Source organism: Lissotriton vulgaris, chromosome 9, assembly GCF_964263255.1.
Source record: "Lissotriton vulgaris chromosome 9, aLisVul1.2, whole genome shotgun sequence".
Classification (NCBI taxonomy): Eukaryota; Metazoa; Chordata; class Amphibia; order Caudata; family Salamandridae; genus Lissotriton; species Lissotriton vulgaris.
In genome coordinates, this window is record NC_141697.1 from 720,666,640 (window position 1) to 720,689,141 (window position 22,502).

The following is a 22,502-nucleotide window of genomic DNA, read 5'->3' on the forward strand; positions in this document are numbered from 1 at the left end:
TTTTCCCAAATTCATCACTCAAACATATATACTTGACCGACTCAGAGGCACATTAATCAGTGTTTCTTTTTTAGCACGTCACAGGGGCACACATTGGGCTTGCGAGCGCCATTATTTCAGCATTCTCTGGTGCACTTTCACCCCCTGCCCCAAAATTGTGACTTATAAACTAAGAAATGCATTGTGAGCGCCGGGTTTGGTCTCGGGTAAAAGCTTCCAGTTCCAGAACTTTTCACCCTTTGTGCTGAGACCATGAATGGGCCGGGCCAGCTTATATGCTCCCTGGAGGACCATAAGCATCATTGTCCGAATGTCCCGGTTATTAAAATATGACAGTTTAGGACCCTAGACCCTATAAGCATATGGCCCTACTCAGCGTTATGTGGCCTTGAGGGGCCTCTGTTGTTTGGCCGGCGTGTGCCAGGTCACAGGGGCCTGGAGCGTGCCCGATGGCTGACACTCTAATCATGAAAGATTGCCAAATTCAATTTACAAGCTCCGCGTCTATTTCTGGTATCCATATGCAGACACTTAGCGCGGGCCCGCGGTCTGTGCATTCGGGATTTTTTTCAGAGGAAGACCACAGTACATTTGGTAAGAGCACAAATTGTATTCTGTAAGATTTTACGTAGAAAAATAGTATTAAATAAGTCCGTCTTGCATGTTTAAAAAGTAATTTGCAAGCAAACTTTAGTTTGACCGTGTTCTGGTTTGTCGTCCTTGTAAAATTCACTGTGCACTTTTTGCACATTAGCAGTACAACTGTGCAAAACAGCAGTTTATTTTCTGTCGCATTTAAGAACGGATTGGTGTCTATATTGAGACTAGACCTTAAAATATGTAGAGTTTGAAAGGCCATATAGCAGACAATTGGTATGACCCATCCTTAAGTTTTCAATGTGAGTTATTCTAGTGACATAGCTTGTTTAATCATGCCTGAATTTTTCTGCTTTTTTTTGTTGTTTCTTTACCTGACTCATATTTAGGCTAACTGAAACAATACTGTTTATTGTAGTGTGTGACAAGAGCCTTTACGGAACATATCACCTAGACACACTTTTCCTTATTTGAAATATGTTTTTAATTTCGGTTATAAATAGAGAGCGTTAACACATCGGTGTTGCCTAAAGTTTAGTTTTTGATGCCATTATATTTTTTAATAAATTTCTTAAATTTATATTTTTAAGCCCAACCCTCAAGGTTAGTGTTTCAGGGGCATGGCACCCTGGCGTGTGCAGAGAAGCCTGAAACATTTTATTTATTTGTTTTATCTATTTATTGATTTATTTATTTTGTGTGCATTTTTAGATTTTGGTGCTGTGCGTCTCCATTAGCGCTTCTGTATAGTACTGGAGAAACGAGTTGTGTTGCTGCTGTGGGCCTTGTTGGAAACCACATTGCCAATAGCCAGGTCTGCACATGGTGCTTGTAGTCGTATGTTCTATGTACCAATGCTTGTTTATTCTTCTTTAGCCATTCTGCTCTGCTTCAGGGATGCTGTACAGCATGGCTAAAAACGTTTGACAAAGCCTATAGATCCCTAAAGCAATGCCTATTCGCTTTGCCCGTGTTTATTTAAGATGACACCAAACAGACCTTCCTTCACTGATGGTTTAAATTCAAAACTGTTGAAGCACAAATGCATTCATGTGAAGGGAGTCTTTTATCGCGCAACTTAGCCCAAGAGCATCAAGGCGCCAATGCAGGTCATCTAATATGTAATCCACAGGAGTAAGCTATTTCAGGTACACTTCAGAGAAGAGTCAAGTTTTTAATGCTTTGCGGAACAGAGCAAGCGAAGGTTGCCCTAAGAGTTCGGGGGGAGAGAATTCCATAGCCTGGGTACAACCGAGGAAAATGCTCTGCCTCCCCATTTCGCTCTTACAAACCTAGGAACCTCAAGGAGATTTTTGTTAGAGGAACAAAGAGAATGACTAGAGGAGTAGAAATGAACAAGTGACCTAATTCCCTCTGGGCCAGTACCGTGAAGAGCCACATGGGCAAGACAAAGAATCTTAAAAGAGATCCTGGACTGAATGGGAAGCCAATGTAGGCTTCTACAGGGCGGCCGAGGCAAGTCTAGGGAGATTAAGAACCATCTTCGCCGCCGCATTCTGGACCATTTGATCGATGGATACAGCACTTATTTACGCCCACAGAGGGCATTGCAATAGTCCAGTCTTGAGGAGACTAATGCCACAGTGGCCTGTTTCCGGGCATCCGGGGAGAGAAAATGGGCAATCTTTCTGAGAACCCTGATGATGCCACAGCAGGTGGAAACAGTCCTACTGACCTGACGGTCAAAGGAAAACGCAGTGTCCATTAGCACCCATAGGTTCTTAGCAAATTGGAGGTGAGGAGGACAATCCCCAAGTGAGGGCGGCCACCAATCATTAGACCAAATATCCTGACCGCCCCTAAATATCAACATCTCCGTCTTCTCTCCGTTTAGCTTCAGGAAGTTCTGTATTATCCACTGAGACACAGCCTCCATGCAGTTCCTGAAATTCAGGGCAGAATCCTTCACGGGCTGCGTGACAGAGACCATTATTTGGGTGTCGTCAGCATAAGACAGCACCTCCAGCCCAAAAGATCTAACTACCCTGGCAAGTGGGGCCACATAGATGTTAAACAATGTAGGGCTCAATGAAGAGCCCTGGGGGACCCCACAATGCACAGGCTTAGGGGCAGATAGAAACTGGCCCAACTTCACTCTCTGTTCCCTTTCATTAAGAAAGGAAGCCAGAAGGCTCAGAGCAGGACCTCCGACCCCTATCTCCCTGAGACGGGCGACCAAAATAGATGGAGACAAGGTATCAAAAGCCGCCGTCAGATCTAGCAGGACCAAAAGAGTAGTATGGCCCTTATCGACCTGGGAGCGAATATTTTCGACAACTGTAGATGGAAATATTGGAAATCTGAAATTTCCAAGTATGGAGAAGGCAAATACGAAGGTGGAATAGGTGATGGGTGTGATTGTTGCCGGATGCCCAGGTTGCTGAGTAATAAGACTGCCCCTCTTTCTCCCTTTGTCACAGTTTTACGTTCTATTTGTCTTTCTTTCCACCAGTGCTTTATTTGTGCCAGTGGTTTCCAGTGCTCTCTACCTTACCGGCACTGAATAGTCAACACCAGCTCTTATGGCAGTCCACCACATGGGGGCGCTGTTTTGAAATGAGCCCAACAACCGTTATTTAATAATGTAATATACATTAGGAATCAAATACCTGCTACTTGAGACATTCCTGTAGTTTTTAGTGGGCTGGAATAGTCTGTACTGTCAGACTTTTAGGAGTGAGATGGTTAGTAGTTGTGCTGCTACAGCTATTAACAGTGCTGCAATGGGCAATGCAAGCTGCTTTGGCCTCCTGGCAAGGACCCTGGTACTTAAATAAAATACTTGATACTATGGAATACCTTTCAATCCTTGTATGTCAGGCCCAAGACAGGAGCCTTCCACTGTGCAATGGTACCAAATCATGAACCCATGTTTTCTCAATAGGATGCAACCTACTGGTGATACAAAGCAGCTATTGTATTTCAGTCTTGCTACTTCAACAGTAAAAGACCTGTTCCTTACATTTTAAAATATGTTTTTAACCGTAGTATTTAAAAATCAAACCATCCATCCTCATCATAGCAGTGAAGGTTATTGGTGCACTTTTTCACCAATTCATAATCTTAAAATAACAAGCAAAATGAAAGGACGTGATACTTAATGTAGAATATATTTTTCCATCAATCTATACCAGTAAACTTTTTTTTTAATTCAAGCAGCAACTAAATGGATAAACATATTTAGCTCTGCTGTTCTGGCCATAAATGGTTTTCTGGAAGGCAGCACTCGTGTGCAGGAATACACAATCTTTGACCGTCCATGTGTTAGATGCAGTAGAATACTGTTGTGGACCTTAAGCTACACACATAAATCTTATGATGTTGACTATCAATACTTTCCCTGCCTTTTTAACTGTGCAGACTCTAAGATAGTCTGTCATTTGATTTATACTTAGAATTGTCTAGTTTTATATATTTACAAAGTTTTATATAGCCCGAACATGACCACTGAGGGTATCAGAGCGCTTTACAGATTAGGCAGCCAGGAGGGTATAGGTAAACATACAGAGTCAAAAAATCGAACAGTATAACATTTAATACAAGCATTTGCAATGCAATAGGTCTTGCAGTTACACGAGTTTAAGCTATTGGCATTGTAAGTGACAATGCCCTATTATTTATGTTTTAAAAACGAAAACAAAAATAAAAGGCATTGTTATTTGCAATGTCAATAGCTCAAACGTGCGTAAATGCGAGACCTATTTCATTGCAAATGCTTGTTTAATCATGTGGAAGAGTCCATTACTTAATCTATCTTTCTAAAACATACCCCGTTATTTAACACACGTAGGGTAGGCAATAACAGCCTTTAATCATTCCGAACATGCTCTGTTTTTGTTTAAAATATTGGTTCCTGCCCTGGTTAAGTACTCCCCTACATAGCAAGAAGCAAAGGTACAAGCACATTTAAACTATGTAATTAATCAGTGCTCAAGCAGACCTTGCGGTAACATGTCAAAATTTATTTTTCCTACAATGGACCTCATGAAATACTGAAGGATGGCTGGCCGAAACTCAAAACCAACGGACTTACATAATTTTATGTTCAAGAGTGTCTAAAAATGGGTGGTTATTTAACGTCAGCACCAAGATATCCTTGCGGGTGATAGTGCACTTTACAAAGACACATACCATAACAAAGTTTAACGCTTTAGAGCTTAGCAAATATTATGTTTCCATTTAGTTAAACTTAGCAGCGTCTTTTAACAGATCAGTTTAGCCTCTATATAAATTATTATATACACACAATTTGCCCATATATTTCGAACATGCGCTCTTGATTTTGGGATATTTGATCTGTGGCGCCCTTGTTTGACAGGTCAAGCAACAAAATATTTAACGAAGAGTATGTATGTTATGCATTATTTTAAAAAGCTTTGAAGAAAAATCAGCCTGTGAAGGAAATATGCTGTAAATCTCTTCCATAATTTTTTTTCTTTTTAAATCAGTGCTAGAAAGGAGGCCTTTTCTTTAAACGCAGAACTTACATTTTCAAATGCTGCGTAGCAAGGTAACAGGAATGCACTCAGAGATAAGAGCACCACAGTTCCGACTAATTGAGAGAAACTTGGCAGCCATTCTTCTCACCAGTGCCTACTTAAATTAGCAACATTTGTGTTTGCATAATAAAAGATATTGTCCAGCTATTAATTGTATACTCGCTCCGATTTATGTAACTAAAATAGCAATTGTGCAATACTGAGTAGAAAAGACTGAGATCACACACAAAGTTTTTCTTCCACATGTATTTCAATACAAACATTAAATCCAAATATAAAGTGAGTTTGTTAGTTAACATTACATAGAAATCTTATAAAGCAATTTTCACCTATAAGCCTGCCTTGATGTGTACATGGTACATTTAGTGATGTACTTCAGCTGTAAATATTAAGCAAGTCTGTGGTAACCAAACTCGTAATGCAACTTTCTGAATATGGGTATTTTCTTTTGCCATCCACCAAGGTGCCTTGATGGATATATGGTACTTTCTGGAAAAGCTGAGGGTCTGGGTGTGTGGACATTTGCCAATGACATAGTTTGTGGAAAAGCCGTTTGGTACAGGTAGGGAGATTCTATTGTGGCCCAAATTGAAAGAAAATGTTGCCACCTTTTCTCAGTGGAAAAAAGAAAACTGAGGAAGAGGTCAGTCCATTTGCTCCTTTGGTCATTGGAACATCTGACCCAGTTATTCTGAATAACTTGTCTCGGCCACTGCAGCTTATAGGCCAAACATTGATACCCGCAGCCTCTCAGTCATACTACCAGCTTCTAAGCCTTGTTTCTGATGGTGAGTTAAAAAAGTGACACTAAAAGCCAGTGGCATTATGCTGGGTTATGTTCAGATTCATCTCCCCAACTGTGGCCTGTGGTGGCACTGAACTTGTCAATTTTGGAGCTCAGACGGTCTTTTGGTTATATGATTCTGCAGAGAGATAGTGGCATACACACTTTCCTCAATGGTACAGTCTGGTACCATAATACTTTAATGACTAACATCACCATGGCCTCACCTGTTGTTTTTTCAAGAACCAAAACTTTTAGACCTGCCTCATTGTGATCTGCCTCTCCTTTTTCTAATTCGGTTATTAGTAGGTAGACACAGTTCATGCTTCACTACCTGCCAATCTTAACTATTCACTGCACTCATGCACCCCAAAACATGCTTCCTATAATCCTTCCTGCCTCTCATTAATCTCGGTCAACAATCCCACAAACATGTTATCTAGCATCTTTCACACAACTGGAAGACACTAGTTCGAGAGTTCAAAAGCATACGAGATGACATCAGAGCAGCGAATCAATGCCTCTTTTTGCACACCCAATGGAGTCTGCAGGTCAGATACTTGGAAGTTGAGGATATCGATGTCTGATGTCCCAAAGCGGGCCTCCACAGTCCCCTTCTCATACATGGTAAAGCAGACCATCTTTCCAGCCATAGCAAGTAGACTGCGCAGATAGTGCTCTCTCAGCACTGCCCTTGCCTTCTGTGACTGTTTCAGGTCCTCAGTATCTACCGTAGAAGCAGATAGGCTAGGAAAAGCCAGTGCTTGTCCACGGGGAGTGTTAAGGTCAAAACCCCGGCTGTTGCCATCTGGTCCACGCGGAAGTCGGATGACCGCGACAGGCACTTTCATGGCAAGATCCTGGAGACATAAAAGAAAAAAGATTCTCAACAAGGAGATTACTTTAAAGGAGGGAATACAGTAAAAGATATGAAAGCTAACTGCTGAAACTCCTTAGCACAACAGAGACAAACCTTGATGCAGAGAATTACAGAATTTCAATGTGCCATGATAAAGTCATTTAAAAGAGTAACACCATGAGATTCAAAGTTCTTTTCACAATGCCTTTCGAAGGAGGTTTTGGCCTCCAAGAAATATATTACCAATCTTTTAAAGGATTATAAAGAGAAAGCCCTGTCTACTAGGTATAAGCTTTGCACATTTTGTTCCTTATCAACTGAAATGATCTACATTTGCACAGAGAGCTACCTTACTGTTTATATGTCTGTGGAAAAAGAAATTACACAACATTAACATTAGATTGATTGCCACGTTCTATTTTAGGAACTGTTTGCCACCTTTTTTTAGTGTTTCAATGTTGCAGTAGTCTAAGTAGAAAATAAAAAGTTGGCAATATGTTACAAGCAGAACCATTTATTGCACATCACGGCTATGGTTCAAAGATCACAGCTGCCATCATCAGTCAAAACACTACCATGAACAGATAGTGTGACGTAAAGTCCTGTGGTTTGACTCCATTTTAAGTAGGCCGTTTTTCAAGGAGCGAGGACTAGATAGCTAGTCAGTATCCCCGGGTATTATATGTTAATCAAAGAGGACTAGTCTATTTGTGAAAAGTTACAGGACTCAGGACTGTATGACAAATTGTAAACCATTTGGTTTCTTCATGAAGCCCTCACCCACCAACCTAGTTGGTGGCATGCTTCATCATCGGTCCCACCCAGTGACTCCAAATGTGTCCCGGGTGGGCTTCTATGCCTGATACAGCGGAGCTGGTGTGTTGCTGAGTGTGCAGTGTGAGTGACGTGAAAGTGAGATTTAAAAATCTATACAGTGTTCTCAGCACCTGAGGGGATAATTAATCTTTAATAACTGGGCCTCTGTTCGCATTAAAAAAGGCAAGTGGATGTAATGGGAGTATATATTAGGACCTCCTACATCCAGGTGTGGTGTACATGTTTCAGCCAGGCCTTTGTAGTAAAACTGGCTTTCCTCAGGACCACTGAATAAGTGATGGTGCAATCTATACTTAAGTGGGTGTGTTAATTGTAAAAATGTGAAGCACTCGCTAAGGTGCTATATGTGTGGGAGGGGATTCCCTCTCCAAGCATTAGCTGGCATTTTGCCGCAAATGCCCCAGGGAGAAATCCGGCAGAGGAGTTGACCGGCTCTGGCGGTCAGGACCTGCAGGAAACCTGTTGTTCCGTCACCGTGACGGAACAACCGGTCCTAATATATACTCCCCTTACATCCACTTGCCTTTTTTAATGCTAACAAAGGCCCAGTTATTAAAGATTAGTTATCCCCTCGGGTGCTGGGACCACTGTATAGCTTTTTAAATCTCACTTTCATGTCACTCACACTGCACACTCAGCAACACAACAACTCCGCTGTATCCAGGCGTAAAAGCACACCCGGGACACATTCGGTGTCACTGGGTTGGCCCGATGATGAAGCATACCACCAACTAGGTTGGTGGGTGAGGGCTTCATGAAGAAACCTAATGGTTTACAATTTGTCATACAGTCCTGAGTCTTGTAACTTTTCACAAATAGGCTAGTCCATTTTAAGTAGGCCATGACTTCCTCTTAGGTAAAGGAGGTCGCCTTCTCCTCAATTGTAGGGAGAGGGATTCACCATTTTCTTCATATTTATGCAGAATCACTTTCATGTCCGCCACTGATGCTAATTTTGTCGCCTAACCTCATCTTTCTTAGATCTGTAAAGGTGTTCAATCATTCTAATGACACAGATATACCACCTGATGAGACATCAGTCTGGGACAAGTGCCTACTTATCACTATGTCAACTAAAAATAAATATAGACTTATAAACAAAATAGTGTAATCTGAATTGATGTCCTTTCACCTCATATGTTCATAAGGAAACGTCTAAGATGCACACCTTAAGGCACTTAATCTAAGTCAGACCTTCCTTATTTATGTCCGGAATTCCAATCTCCGATAAGATTTAATATACAATGGCAGCAGAGGTCCTTCGCCCAGATTATGGCACAAGATTCAGACAGAGACTGCCTCACCTACTGCCAGGGTATCTAAAGGGGGGTTACGTCTATTAGGGGGGCCAGATGGGACATGAAATAGTTTTAGAAAAAAGAAGAACCTGTCCACCAATTTTCGAGGCTGCTATTTATTTCAGCAGCCTATGTAACAATGCTGTTATTCATTGTACCATGATTAACATTTTGCCATAATTAACACATTTTTTGTACTCACTTGAATTTTCAGTAAGGCATTCAAAGGTACACAACTCATTATTAAATGAAAGAACCAGGAGATAAAAACTCTACACTTATAGTGAAAAACACATAAAAGTTGTGAAACATGAATACAGTACATTACAAACAATTCCACCAGTACACATTGAGCGTATTAATAATAGGTTGAGCTCTCTCTAACACGCCCTATGCTTGGCTTTGTTTCTAAAAGAGAGAAACTATCCACGGGTGAGGTACTAGGTTTCTGTGGGGATATATATGTACACTGGACCCTCTCCAGAGACCGAAATTAGTTAATACCCCCTTGTGGATTAAACAGACATCCCGAAGCGTTTCCAATCCCCAGACTGTTTAAGGGATCATCATCAGGGCTGACACACGGAGTAATCTGTGGAAATGAGGAAAAAATAAAGAAAAAATGTGCTTTGATAACGTGTTCCCTTTCCCTCTGTTTAAATATTCCTTAGTTATCCCACTTAGTGGTACCTGTAATTTTTAATGCGTTCTTTCCACCCACGTTTTAGTTAGTTGGAACTTGAATTTGCAAAAATAGACATTTTATTTTAAGGTATTGTCTGCATATTTACGGGCGCTTAATTTTTTCGTATCACCTACTGCCAGGGCACTTCTAAGATGCTACATCTCGCCTGCTACTGATAAAGCAAAGTTCTGGAGTAAGGCAACTACCGCAGCGCACGTTTTCCCTTTGCAGGGAACACGACCTTCACACCTCCATCGTTAACAACAGCTCTTGCTGTCAACCTGGTATGCTGTGCATCTCTTCTCCCTAGGAAACTAAAGACTGCAAGCTGATTTACTTTCCATGTTCTCTTAGTGTAGCACATAGAAGGAAGCTTTAGAGTGCAAGGCTTTAAATGAATTTTAAAATGTTAGACATTTTTATTTTATTCTAGTTGCTCACAGTGTGCCTCCTTACTGTTCTTATGATATTCTGTGCAACTGTTTTAGATCTGCTGAGAAACAGGTTTCCTCTGTTAGAATGAATGCTTTTAGTTAAAAAAAAGTGTATTCTTCTTTGTGCAGTGTCTTTGTATGTGTGTGAAATATATTATGAATAACAAACTAGGGTTGTATGTGTTACCATCATGCCCCTACTCCCATTGTAGGGAATTGAGTAACCCAAAAGCCATAACTCTACTCCAACAAGGTATTGGGTGAGGTTCTGTGGGATAGAATAACATGCCTTTTACATTCAGTGTTGGTGTATTGAACTGAATTCACCTGGGTCACCTGTGGGTGGGAAAGAAGAGTCATAGTTTATGCAAAGTTTGGAGCCCAACGTGGGATTTGTATCTTATGGTTACGCCCTGAGGAGTTTATTTTTCACACACATGAACCATTATTATTTAATTACAGAGATGTCCGTAGTAAACATGGTTACCTCCTACTGGTAGTAAGGGAGCACCTATGTCTGTAGGTTTGTCAAAATTTACTTTTAAAAGTTAATTCTCCATTCTGAGGTTTTCAAATTCTTGTATTCCAACTTCTAATGAATCCATTCACCATGACAGCACATATTATGATTGGGCCAATTACAGGGAAGTAGTTCCTACCTTCTCAATGCTTGAGGTGTCCCGGATTGTGAGGGGGCAGTTAATTTTGTAATAGCTACACATGCAGCATATGCATTTGAGACCTTTTACTCATCGGTGGAGTTTGGGTTAGAGCCTATCGATGCTGCCTCAGGGCAGTGTCATGCCTACACAGCGGTAGATCCGCTGCCACATTATAGGGCTTATCAAGATTTAGAAATTCCTTTGACTTACCAGAAACACCAGAACTAGTTTGCTGGTAAATCACCACATACAAACTGAAATGTCCTTTTGGGGCTCTAAGCAATTGAGGGGCTATGTGGCAATCTAACTCTCTGAGGTGGTCGGGGCTTTAAACTATACATCGCCTTATATAGCAGACTTGTACAGTTCGTACAATGTACTTTGAGCTCCATACCTGCTCTCGTAACAGGGCCAGGCTGCTCTTACCCAAGTACAAATAATTAGCCCACAGACTTGTAATGCTATCAGAATATCATTTGTTCTGTGCAAGTCTAATGAATAAATGTACACAAGAGAGTATTTCCGACTGGTCTGCTCTGAATTACACATCAAAATAACAAAAAAGGCCACAAGTACGGGTGTGCAAAGATGGGGATGTATGCAAATAAGATCATAACATTTGCAACAGACAAATCCAAAGACGCGTTTGTTGAGCTTCCATACAAACAAGAGAAAATGGGCAGCAGTTTCACAAAAGAAAGCAAACACTCATGTTGTCACAATACACCACCACACACAGCACAAAGACAAGATACAGACAAACGTGGTGTACAGTGAGGTCAGGGGTAGCCAGTTAGGTAGAGATGTGAGCAGTCTTGGTATATAATAAATCAATCTGCTGGCTGTAGAGAGGCATTCATTCAGCCAGAGAGAGGCCTAGAGAAGCATATCCCTTTCCAAGTCCTAAGAAGAGAGTTCAGGGCTAAGTTTGAACTTAGTCTTGGTGAGATTAGTGCTTGTAAATGAACAAAACATTGCAGAGGACGGTGAAGTGGGGATTTAATTGGCAATATAGATCCAATCCCCATGATTTGGAAAGAGGACTCAAATGCACTGGAGAGAATAAGAACAAAGTAGTGACTGTTGATAAAGAAGGAGGGAAAGAATACGAGTACAAGGTTAATGCCTTGAAATGTTGAGGAAGTGTGGGTGCCTGGCTTACCCTTTCAGACGTTTTGGAATAAGGAGTTCATCAGCAGTAACCCATTCGGAAGTTAGGGGTTTTGAGATGGGTAACAAATGTTCTGTAGGCAATGAGGTGGTTGGGGTTGTAGTCATTTTCTGCAACTGACCACTGTTCTTTGTGTACACCTTTCAAATTAGTTACAACTGGGCGTGACCTATAAGCTTCAAAGGACCAACAAAACAAGCATTTACAATGCAATAGGTCTCGCATTTATGAGAGTTTGAGCTATTGGCATTGTAAATGGCAATACCTTCTATTTATGTGTCGTTAACAGATAAATAAAAAACATTGTCATTTATAATGCAAACACAAGGAGATGATGGACGGAGCGCTGAAACTTTTCAGACAGTCACCCCCAGTCAAAGATCAGTGTTGAATCCATAATTGTTCTCTAGCTCACTTCGCCACCTCAGTTCAGTCCCAGCTATATGCAAATCAGTCTTTACAATGCCAATAGCTTAAACTCTCGCAAATGTGATACCTATTGCATTGCAAAAGTGTGCTATAGAAATGAAATAAAGTGTTAAAAGAGAGGTGTCCTGCCTACAATAGCAGGCAGGAAAACGCTATTAGAGAAAATAGTGGTCTGAGAAAATAGTGGTCTGGGGATGTCATTAAAGCCTACCGAGCAACAATACATGTAACATGGGGTGTCACCATGGGAGGTTACAAAATGAGACAAATGAGGAACTTCTAAGCCTTTTGACCAATGAACAGCCACAGTTTAGAGTGCACAGTGACACAAGCCAATAAAAAATGTGTGCGGCGAGTGGGCGGAGCTTCAAGTCCCAACCTCAATACAGCATGCCTCACAGAGCAGAGCATGCTCTGCCCAGGCTCGACCTAAAAAGCTGTAAAGTGTAAAGCCGTAAAAAACAAAATTTCGTAAATGACATGGTGATTGGTAATCCAAGCAAACTACAACCACGAAACGCAAAAATATTCATGAAACAGACCGAAACAGGCCTGTGAAATATTTCGTACAAAGGGAAATATTCGTGAAATTCGCAGCAAATCCGTTCCATGTGCGAAACTCCTTTGAGGGGGTTTGGGCAGGGTGCCGTGCTCAGTACAGATGTTATCCCGCGAATCGTCTCAAAATTATGAAAAATAATAATAAAGGCTTTGGGGCGCTTGGGAATAACCTGCCTTCAGTAAAGTACTTACGGGTTCAGGGTGGGCCCTTGCTGGTACAAAGCGCTTGTTTTAGAAATGTCAAAAACACAACGAGTTTCTCTGGTCTTTGCATGGGCATGCATGCACGAATAACACATGATGGAATGTACCAAAACTTGTAAACTTTTTTTTAATTAGAATTCCAGTTACTATGGGCTAAGCACAGAGAAACAAGATTACAATAAAATGCTAAAATGCATCTCTACTGAAAGCTCTGAAATTAGCTTTGGAGCGGAGTCCAGATTACTTCAGAGCAAGGCAGTGGTCTTCAAATATTTTAATGCTGCGCCACTTCTAGTGCAAATTTAAAAAATATATATATATATATATATATATATATATATATATATATATATCTCGGGCTCCCCTTCGAAAAAAACTCACAATCATTCGATTAAACTGGCAATGTTTTAATATGCCGAGACGTATTTAAACATTGCAGGTAAGTCCTGTTACTGTTTCAAAAATGCAGACAAATGCACGATTGCCAAACATAGTATTCTGGTTATGCAGGCCTTACTAACCTGTACAAGTATCCACAGTGTGATCAATAGAAATGAGGTTGGGGTGTTTTGAAGAATATTTGGAGTCCTTTCCCTTTTGATACCTTTTCCCGGGTAATAAATGATAAAAGATGTTAGTGATGGACCATTACAGAGCGTCTTTCTTCTGCTCATTTTATTCAGCTGAAAACAAAGCGCTATCAGCATAATGCTTATTTTTGCAAGACCCTGGCACCCCCCCCCCTCTCCTCAGCCCCCTGCCCCCCCCTCCTCCCCCATCACTTGAGGCCCCGCCCCAAGTTTGAAGACCCCCGAGTAAGGTAAACTGGAGCTGTGACCTTCGTGTGCAGGTTGCTTAAAGGAGGAAGACACCTTCCCAAGAGAACAACCCCTGAAGTGGCTTCTGAGCGCTAGCCTGGACTGGCCAAACTAGCGTGGCTGTGGGAGTTTGTGCCCGTGGGGTCTTCACTCCGAAATCTTGTTTTGGGGGAAGATTAGAGAAAGGAAAAAAAGACGTATGTTTTATAATAATGCACTGAAAGGCAAATGATTATTCACTCTCTTTCCTGTTTTCCACAGTAGTTTCTAAAGGACAGCGCGCACAAAGGCCCGCTACACCGCGCTTTTCCAATTCACACAAAGAGCCTGACCCTACAGAAAAGCAGAAACTGTGCTGAAAGAGCGCTATTCACAAAAGGCAATAAAGTCCCCGAAGCGCGTGCACGAGCGCTAGCACGTGGTGAAAACTCCGCCCACCTGAGTCGGGTAAAAATAACGCAGCACTTCAGGACTTCGCTCAGGGAGCATTATAAACGAATCATTCAAGTTACACTCAGTTAGGGGTCTGCGAAATATTCATAATTTGCTTTGGTGTAAATAGATACATGTTTGGCAAAAAAAATAATACATGTGAAATGCAAATCTTTCTTTTGCGCTATATTTGAGTGCAAAATGCGTCCTCGCGGCAATTTTTGGCATGAGGACACACTCCGCAAAAGCACAGCAGAAAACAATCACTCGATTTCTGTTGTTCAGGGTAAATTTCATCACAAATAACGCTTATTTATCCAAATTTTCGAAATTACGTAATTTTGGGATATTCCCGCAACTAGTGTAACACAAAATTACCAAAATGATGGTGGCTTAATCTAAATTCAACCCCGGAACTATATTTTTTATAAATAAATGATATATATCATTCTAGGTCGCCTCAGTTAATCACTTCAAAAGGACATCTGCTACATAAGAGCTTTATAACCTTGGCCCGCCATCAAAGGACTCCTAGACAGCTATCAAACAAGCTAACATTAGGAAACAGATAAAAGGAAAGTCTAGAAAAAAGAAACTGGGTCCCGACTTTTCCCTTTAACGTACACGGAGGCGGAGGACGTTCTAAATAGGAGAAAACAACAAGGCAAAAAACAATCGAAAATAACTGCAAAACAACTTAAAATGCAACATAGATTGGCCGAAAAACCCATCACATGGACAAGCCATTGTAGTGCTGCCAAAGGAACGTTGCACTCTCCCAAAACACAAAAGATACCACACCATACCTGCTCGAAAACGAAACGGGATTGACCTTTCCCTCTGTGTCGGATCTAGGGTTAAACAACACCCAGAGTCCCCTAGTTCAGATAACAGGGTATAACCCCTTGTGGAGTTTTTGACAGATTTGTATGTAGTCTCTGGGTCTGACTGAATTCTAAAAAAGCGCACGCCGCCGCATGCGTTCACAGCGCTTGTCGGCTGGCTCGTGCACAGTCCTGTGCTAACGCGAGGGAAGCGGACGTCGGCGCTGTATGGGCTCACAGCGCTTGTCGTCGCGCGGCCAGCTCCTGTCGCCTTTTTTACACCCCACCCCAACCGGAATCGCCAACGCTACCTCGACCTAAACCAATAAGCAGCTCCAGATTTCACCTCGGAGTTCCCTAGGAGACTAGAGGGAGTCTACTCTGGATACATGGGGCTACAAAAAACGAGAAGCTACACTCAGGGATTGCACTCTGGACTTCCATTGCAGTCCTGAATAGGTAGGATCCAAGTATCGTCAGGTAAGTACGGGGGGGGGGGGGGTGCCTGCGTGTTTGTGCATGCGTGTGTGTGTGTGTGCGCATTCGTGAGTGTGGCTGTGTGTGTGTGCACGTAATTGAGAGAGGCAAGAGGCTGACGATGTGAATGTGGGACATGAGAATGCCGGGCTGAACGTGCGCGTCCACAGACCAGAATCGCCGCGCGTGCCCCGGCCTGTCTCCCTTGAGAGGCACCTCGACGACAATAGGTCTCGAGGGCGAGACCTAAACATGGGAAGGAAATCATACCTGCTCCAGTATGTGGGGAATGAGATCCTTCTTTTGGTTACATCTTCATTAAATATTAGCGTGATTTAATCTGCAAACACCTCAATCATGATCCCCTCAATACAAGATCTTTTAGAGTACCCACTTCCTCGGTTGAAGAGCAATGTGAATTTTCTATTAGTTTCAATGTAATTTTCCTTACCAAAAAGACAAATTAATAAGTACTCTTCCAAAATGTAGAACTTTAAGCCTTTAATTATTAACTCTTAAATGTTATCTTGCTGAAAACACAAATAAAATATTTCCTTCTCACATATATCACACAACAGCTGTATAAAATAAAACAGGTCTGCATTAGCGTTTGAGCTACACAGAGTAGTAGGAGCTTACTGGCCACATTTCATACGGATATAATATAAACAAATTTTCTGACTGTTCCTTAACAGACTCAACAGGTTGCCCTAAGGTCTTTCCAAAAAGGGCTCACACCTTTTAAATTGCTGACAATGATCATCACCCAGTGTGGCTGACTAAATTACATCCAAAATCCAAGGCTTTACTTAAACAACAATGTGCCCACCAGTAAGCAGAAAGTAACAGTGTAGGTTTGTCATTGCACTCAAACACTTTTATGGTATGGATTGACAGAGCTGTTGCCACCAGACAATTATGCTAGAATCACCAGGAGAGGGGCTTTAGCTCCACTCACTTGTTAGAAGCCAAGAGAACATGTTTTGACTGGGCAGAAGTTCTTGCCTTCCACGTCGCTGTGATAATTTTGTTTATTTATCCAGCTGCTTGAGCTTGACGTTTCAGGGTCAGACATATGATGTAATGCTCTTAGTGTCTTTCAATAACTAGAAGATGTATAATGTTTATCTCTGGCACCAGCACAGATGGGAGGAGAGTAATCATTAACCTACATGCATTTTTAGATCTCGTTTGACAGTGCAACTGTCACCTGATCTTTTGGCCTACACCAATATTATCCTACAGATCTTTGCTGCCACACAAATACATATAAATTCCCATGCTATCTACTTGTGATGCTTCACATTACCGTACAACATTCATTGAAAGCCAGACCTACTGGCATTGCCAATGCTTGGTAAATAGCCTTGTTATTTTACCAATGTACCAATACTTACTTTATTTTAAAGAGTAAACAACAAATGCAGCGCCACAGTGGAAAAATCCTTCACCCATGCTGTTACTTCAGTTAATGGATATAGTGAATGGATATAGGAAAAAGTACAACAAAACCTCTCCTTTTTTTAACACTTTAATTAGACTGAACATGAAACATCTTAAGAGATATTTGCTCAATGAAACCGCCTTTTGAGAACAGTCTGGACAAACTGGGCCTAAGTTTGAAAACGGACATCCAACATGTATTATTTATTGATCAGAGGAAGATGTCCTATATGGCTGCTTTGCAAATACCTTTCAAGAGGACATAATGGTGAAAAGCTGCATAATCCCAGTGTACCCGTAAAATGTGCACCCGAATGTCCCCACAGAGAATGCAAAACAGCAAACTAGTAGCCCTCCGAGTTGCAAGAGACTATCCAATGAGCAAATGACATTTTGAAGGGCTAATTTCCAGAGAAGTTATCACAGGCAATTAAAAGCCAAACTTTAGTGTTGTCTAGTTTAAGAGGCGAAAACCTTTACACATATGAAGCATCATCTGAGCATTAGAGGACAGGTTTGTAAAAGCTTCATTGGAATGCTGGAAATCAAGCAATACTTCAGGAAGAACAAGGGCGGTGTACAAAAGATCTTCTTTCATAAATTGTAAGAACAAGGTTGCAAACTACTACTTCTGCAAGTCAAAATAATAGCCACTAGAAGGGCTGCTTACCAAGTTACTGGTTTTAATACATTTATAAGCACCAGGCTGAGGACCCATACAGTGCAGGACCTTGGTAGCAGGTGGAATGTGGTTCAAGAGTCCCAAGAACTACGCTTAACAATTGGATTCAGGATAAGATTAGGAAGTAGGACTTGTTGTAAGTTACTTTTGCAGCCAAAGAGCACCAGAAACATGTTAACTAAAATTTTGACTCAGCCAAGTGGGACCAAAAATAGAATGCAGGAGACAATGTTGATGTTCTTCATCAGGGCTCACTGGTAAAGCCACATGACTTTGTAGTCCTCTTGGTAGCGTGCACCCCATATACAACAGAAACGACCCAGTCTCCTTCCCCAACAGAACAATGCTATTCTGTCCTTCAACAATAACATGAGTCATTATCAAGCACGTTAAAGAGAGCACAAGAGACAGGACATTCCTGGAACCTCTCCCCCCAGTTAGTAAAATGGCGACACAGGTGGAGAACACATTAGACATCTCAAAAAGGAGTTATGATGAACCAACCTCAAAGAAAGGGTTGGGAATAAAATAGTCCAGTGAAAAAGTTATCTCCCTTGAGACAATCGATTTTCTATCCAAACCATACACAAAGACACCCTGGCTCAATGCAGCACATCTGTGCCCTAGTATTCGGTCTCCTCACTGCAAATGTCTCGCACAGCTTTCCAGGTGTATTTCTGGAAATAATTGTGAACTCCTGAAATTTGTAAATCTGCACATGCACCTGGGTGTAAATATACAAGTGAAGATTTACCTTTTTTTTAACAGGCCCCTAGTGAGTGTTTGGTAATAATGACAACATTAAGTATGGAATTACATTTGTCTTCTTTATTAAAGGCAAACTTTTTCAGCTCTTTGATGTTGGGATAAATTAAAGTGACACGTACAGAAGACACAAATGTACAACTTTTATTCCACTAGATCATAAGGTCGCTTATGACCTCTCACATGCTTGGTACCGCGAGATGAAAGCCAGTACTCAATGGCTCTGCAGGGGTCAAAGTCTTCAAATTTAGGCCCCTCCATTTTAATGAGCATAAGGTCTTGGAGAATTGACTGATGAAGTCGACTTCGAAGTCTGTGTTTAACCACATTCATTGCTGAAAATGCATGTTCAGCTTCAGCTGTGGACACACTCATAGTGAGCATCATCTCCACAAGCTTCAAAATATTACTCAGATTGGAGGGGTGTTTTGTTAGTAATGTAGAATATGCACACTCAACTGGTATGCTTTTCTTGTTGAAGTTGTGCATGTGTGTTTTAAGTGTGCTAAACTCCTCTATGATGGCCAGCTTTTCCTGTATGGAGAAAAGAACATCAAAGTGCATCAAGATTCCATGAAGGTCATCTTTGCCATAGGCTTCAAGTTCTTCTGTGCCTTCTGGCCATATTGTGTAGTCAAACACCTGGAACCCACGATATGGCATGGAATTCAAATGTGAGAATCTTTCATCAATATATTCAATAACCTTTTCAACAAGCTGCACATCCCTTATGCTGGGTGCTGAAGGACATGGGCCAGACAACTGGATCTCCCAGCCATCACTTGCATGGTCCCCAAACATCCTTTGTTCTGGATGGTACAAATTATAAAACTGTTGCATGTTATCCCCAAGATCATTCTTCAAGATCTCTAATTTTGATACACATCTTTCTATAGCAGGCTTGACATGAAATAAAAGAATGTTATCCCTTTTAAAAAAATCTGAAAGCTGAGATACTGTTTCTAGAATATCTCTTAGTCTGTACAGGGCTGTGATGAATTTTACACTGGTGATTGAAGATAGGTATTTTCTTGCCCTGGCTGAAGACTCATCACTCCGCGTGCCAATCTGTTCAAGGTGCACAACAACAGTGTGCAAGTCATGCTGCACTGCTTTTAAGGCCCCTGCTTCACCAGAAACCCATCTTGCTTCTTTTATGTCACTAAAGCGAGCAAAATTCTCTTGCATAATCTTTGAAATGTTCTTTGCATCCTTCCTCCTGCTAGAGTTTTTCCAATAGAACTTAAAAATCCATTTCAATGTTTCTTCAAACTGAGAAATGTAAGTCGATTTTTTTACCACATCGAGAATACATAGCGGAAGCTTGTGGGTTACACAATAGAAGGGTAGTAGAAATGGTATGTCATTTTTTAGCAGTGCTGCAACACCAGCCTTTGATTCCATCATAACTGCAGCACCATCAAAATTTACAGACACAAGTGTTGGACCTGGAAATTGTGAAGACTTCATCTGTTCGAAATCCAATGAAATCTTTTTTATGCCGTTCACAATACCATCCATCAGACCTGGAGCATGCGTATGCTTCAGTGGTACAAGGTCTGCTAATACGGTGTAGGGCTTTCCTTCATTGACTACCCTAACCAGCACGGTTTCCTGTTCAACAAGGGCACTATCAGCGCTCCCCCCATCTGCAACAATACATATGAACCTTGAATTAAAAACAATTTCCTTTATGTCCTGACGAATAACTTCTGCTTCACATTTTATAAATTCAGAGGCTTTTTCTCGATTTGTGTAATTGTCACCTAAATCCACACCAGCTGTTTTCATAGCACTGCACAACATTTCCATGTCAGATAGAGGCATGCCCTGTTTCGCAATACAATAAGCATTAGTAAACAGCACCATTAATCTTTTCCTTTCGATTTCCTTAAGTTTCTGCAAAGCTTGAACAATAAGTAATTGCGCTCTAGACTTAACATTGGGGCTGGCACTGCCTGTATCAGAAGCCACAGCTGGGTCAATTGTTTTTTCCATCTCCTGGTTGTACAATGAAAGGCACATTTTGTGAGCTTTACTTGTTTCGTGTGCTTTGATTGGTTCGACTCGGAACTGATCACATCCACTCAGGAAGGAACACTTACCAGATGCAGAGTGGCTAACTGCCAAGTCAGGGTATTTCAGACAAATACTGCAGTACATTTTAGGGCTTTCTCCCTTGGTCTCCTTTTGGAAAAGCCATGACCAAGATTCCTTCCAGTGAGCCTGAAAAACCCGCTTACGTTTCTCAGAATCATATTTTTTGTTTTTTCTTGATGTAGGGGATCTGAGGCTTGTTTGCTTGCTGGAACTAAACGCTGGAAATTCAGCTGCTTGCTTATCTTGTGCAGTCTGTTCATTTTTAAGAAGGCTTGGGTCCATAACTGAATGCTTAATTTCGCCACTGCATAATGAAACACATGTTGTGTGAGATTTACTTTTTTCGTGTGCCCGAATTGGTTCAATGCGGAACTGATTACATCCACTCAGGAAGGCATTCTTACTAGACACAGAACGACTTTCTGCTACATCAGAGTAGGTCAGGCAAACACTGCAGAACATTTTAGGTTCTTCTCCTTCCCTCTCATTCAAAACAAGCCATGGCCAAGATTCTTTCCACCGAGCCTGAAACGCTCGCTTCCTTTTCCCAGCCTCGTGATTTCTGTTTGACAAAGCAGAGTTGATGTTGTCTTTCCCACTGGGACTAGAGCCTTGGGATTCTGCTGCGGTTTCATTTCTGATTTTTTTTGGGCTCTTTTTCTTCTTGAAGTTGTCCAATTTCAAAAGCCTTTGTGCCTTGAAAGAGGTTTCCAACCCCGGACTGTTTCGTAAAAAGCATGCCATGTGTGCTTTGCTTGTTTCATGTGCTCTTATTGACTCAATGCGTAACTGGCTACACCCGTTCACAAAGGCATTCCTTCCAGACCCGGAGTGACTAATTGCTATGTCAGGGTATTTAAGGCAAATATCACAGAACATTTTTGCTCTTTCTCCTTGGCTCTCCTTCAAAATAAGCCATGGCCAAGATTCTTTCCAGTGAGCCTGAAACATTCGATTCCTTTTCTCAGATGAAGAAAAAGAAAGACTGCTTCCTTCGATGGAACTGGTACCTGGGAATACCATTGCTTCATCACCTCTTTCCATTTTATTGATCTTGCCAACCTTTAAAAGGCTTCACTGGCTCCCTAAAACTTGTTGCACAAGGAATTCTGGAAATGTATACAGCAATAGTCTGTACAGGTGTCTTCTGGTACACAAAGCGAAAACTGGATGAGGTCCAGGCAGTCCACCTTCCATCAAAATATTCGTCTTGGTAATATGTAACTGAAAAGAATGACAGTTGATGTATTAATTCTCAAAAATGCAGTTAAGATGTACTTTCCAATTCTACCTGTGAGTCAATTTATAACTATATGCCTTACTGCAATATTTACACACTGGCTTAGTTTTAAAACGAAGGTCTGATGAAGAGATGACCAAACAGAATTGATAAAATATGATATCTGCAGAGGAATTAGAGACTATGGAAAAACACAAGTTATTTTATCTTATCCTGTAGGGCATACCCAATCTTTAGGTCTGGCGTTAGGCAACAACTTTTGATTTAACTAAAATTATATGTATAACATGCTTGCTTTTACGTTTTTCAGCCAGCCATCTTCATCCATTGGTCTGTGTTGTGTCATGCTTATTTTTCTTCCACCCACTACAGCATATAGCATTGAGCAATGGGACTACCCACTTCAGCCATTAGCAAACTTATCATGAGTGACAACGTTTTGATCTTTCACAAGGAGCATATCCTCAAACAAAGTAGGTTCCTTAACTACCAGGGACTACTACAGCAACATGTGCTTTTCGAGACCAAAAGAATATATTTTTATTCAGGCAAGAGGCTAGGCAGCTCTTCTATAAAACTAAACTACTACAAATCATGGCAAAATTAAGCAAGCTTTGGCAAAGCAAACATGCTGGCAGCAAATGCAGAAACAAACAGTTTTTTCAATGCTTGCTTCACTT

At 41.3% G+C, this 22,502-nt stretch overlaps 1 protein-coding gene across 1 annotated transcript; it reads right to left on the bottom strand.

Moving 5' to 3' along the window:
- Positions 1 to 5,558: 5,558 nt before the first annotated feature.
- On the bottom strand, positions 5,559 to 21,653 carry GEMIN7 (gem nuclear organelle associated protein 7). The gene is made up of 2 exons (XM_086938457.1): positions 19,782 to 21,653; positions 5,559 to 6,761 (listed from the first exon to the last, which is right to left on the bottom strand). The coding sequence occupies exons 1-2, from the start codon at positions 21,624 to 21,626 to the stop codon at positions 6,369 to 6,371; spliced, it is 2,238 nt and encodes a 745-aa protein (XP_086794583.1). The 5' UTR covers positions 21,627 to 21,653; the 3' UTR covers positions 5,559 to 6,368.
- Positions 21,654 to 22,502: the final 849 nt, after the last annotated feature.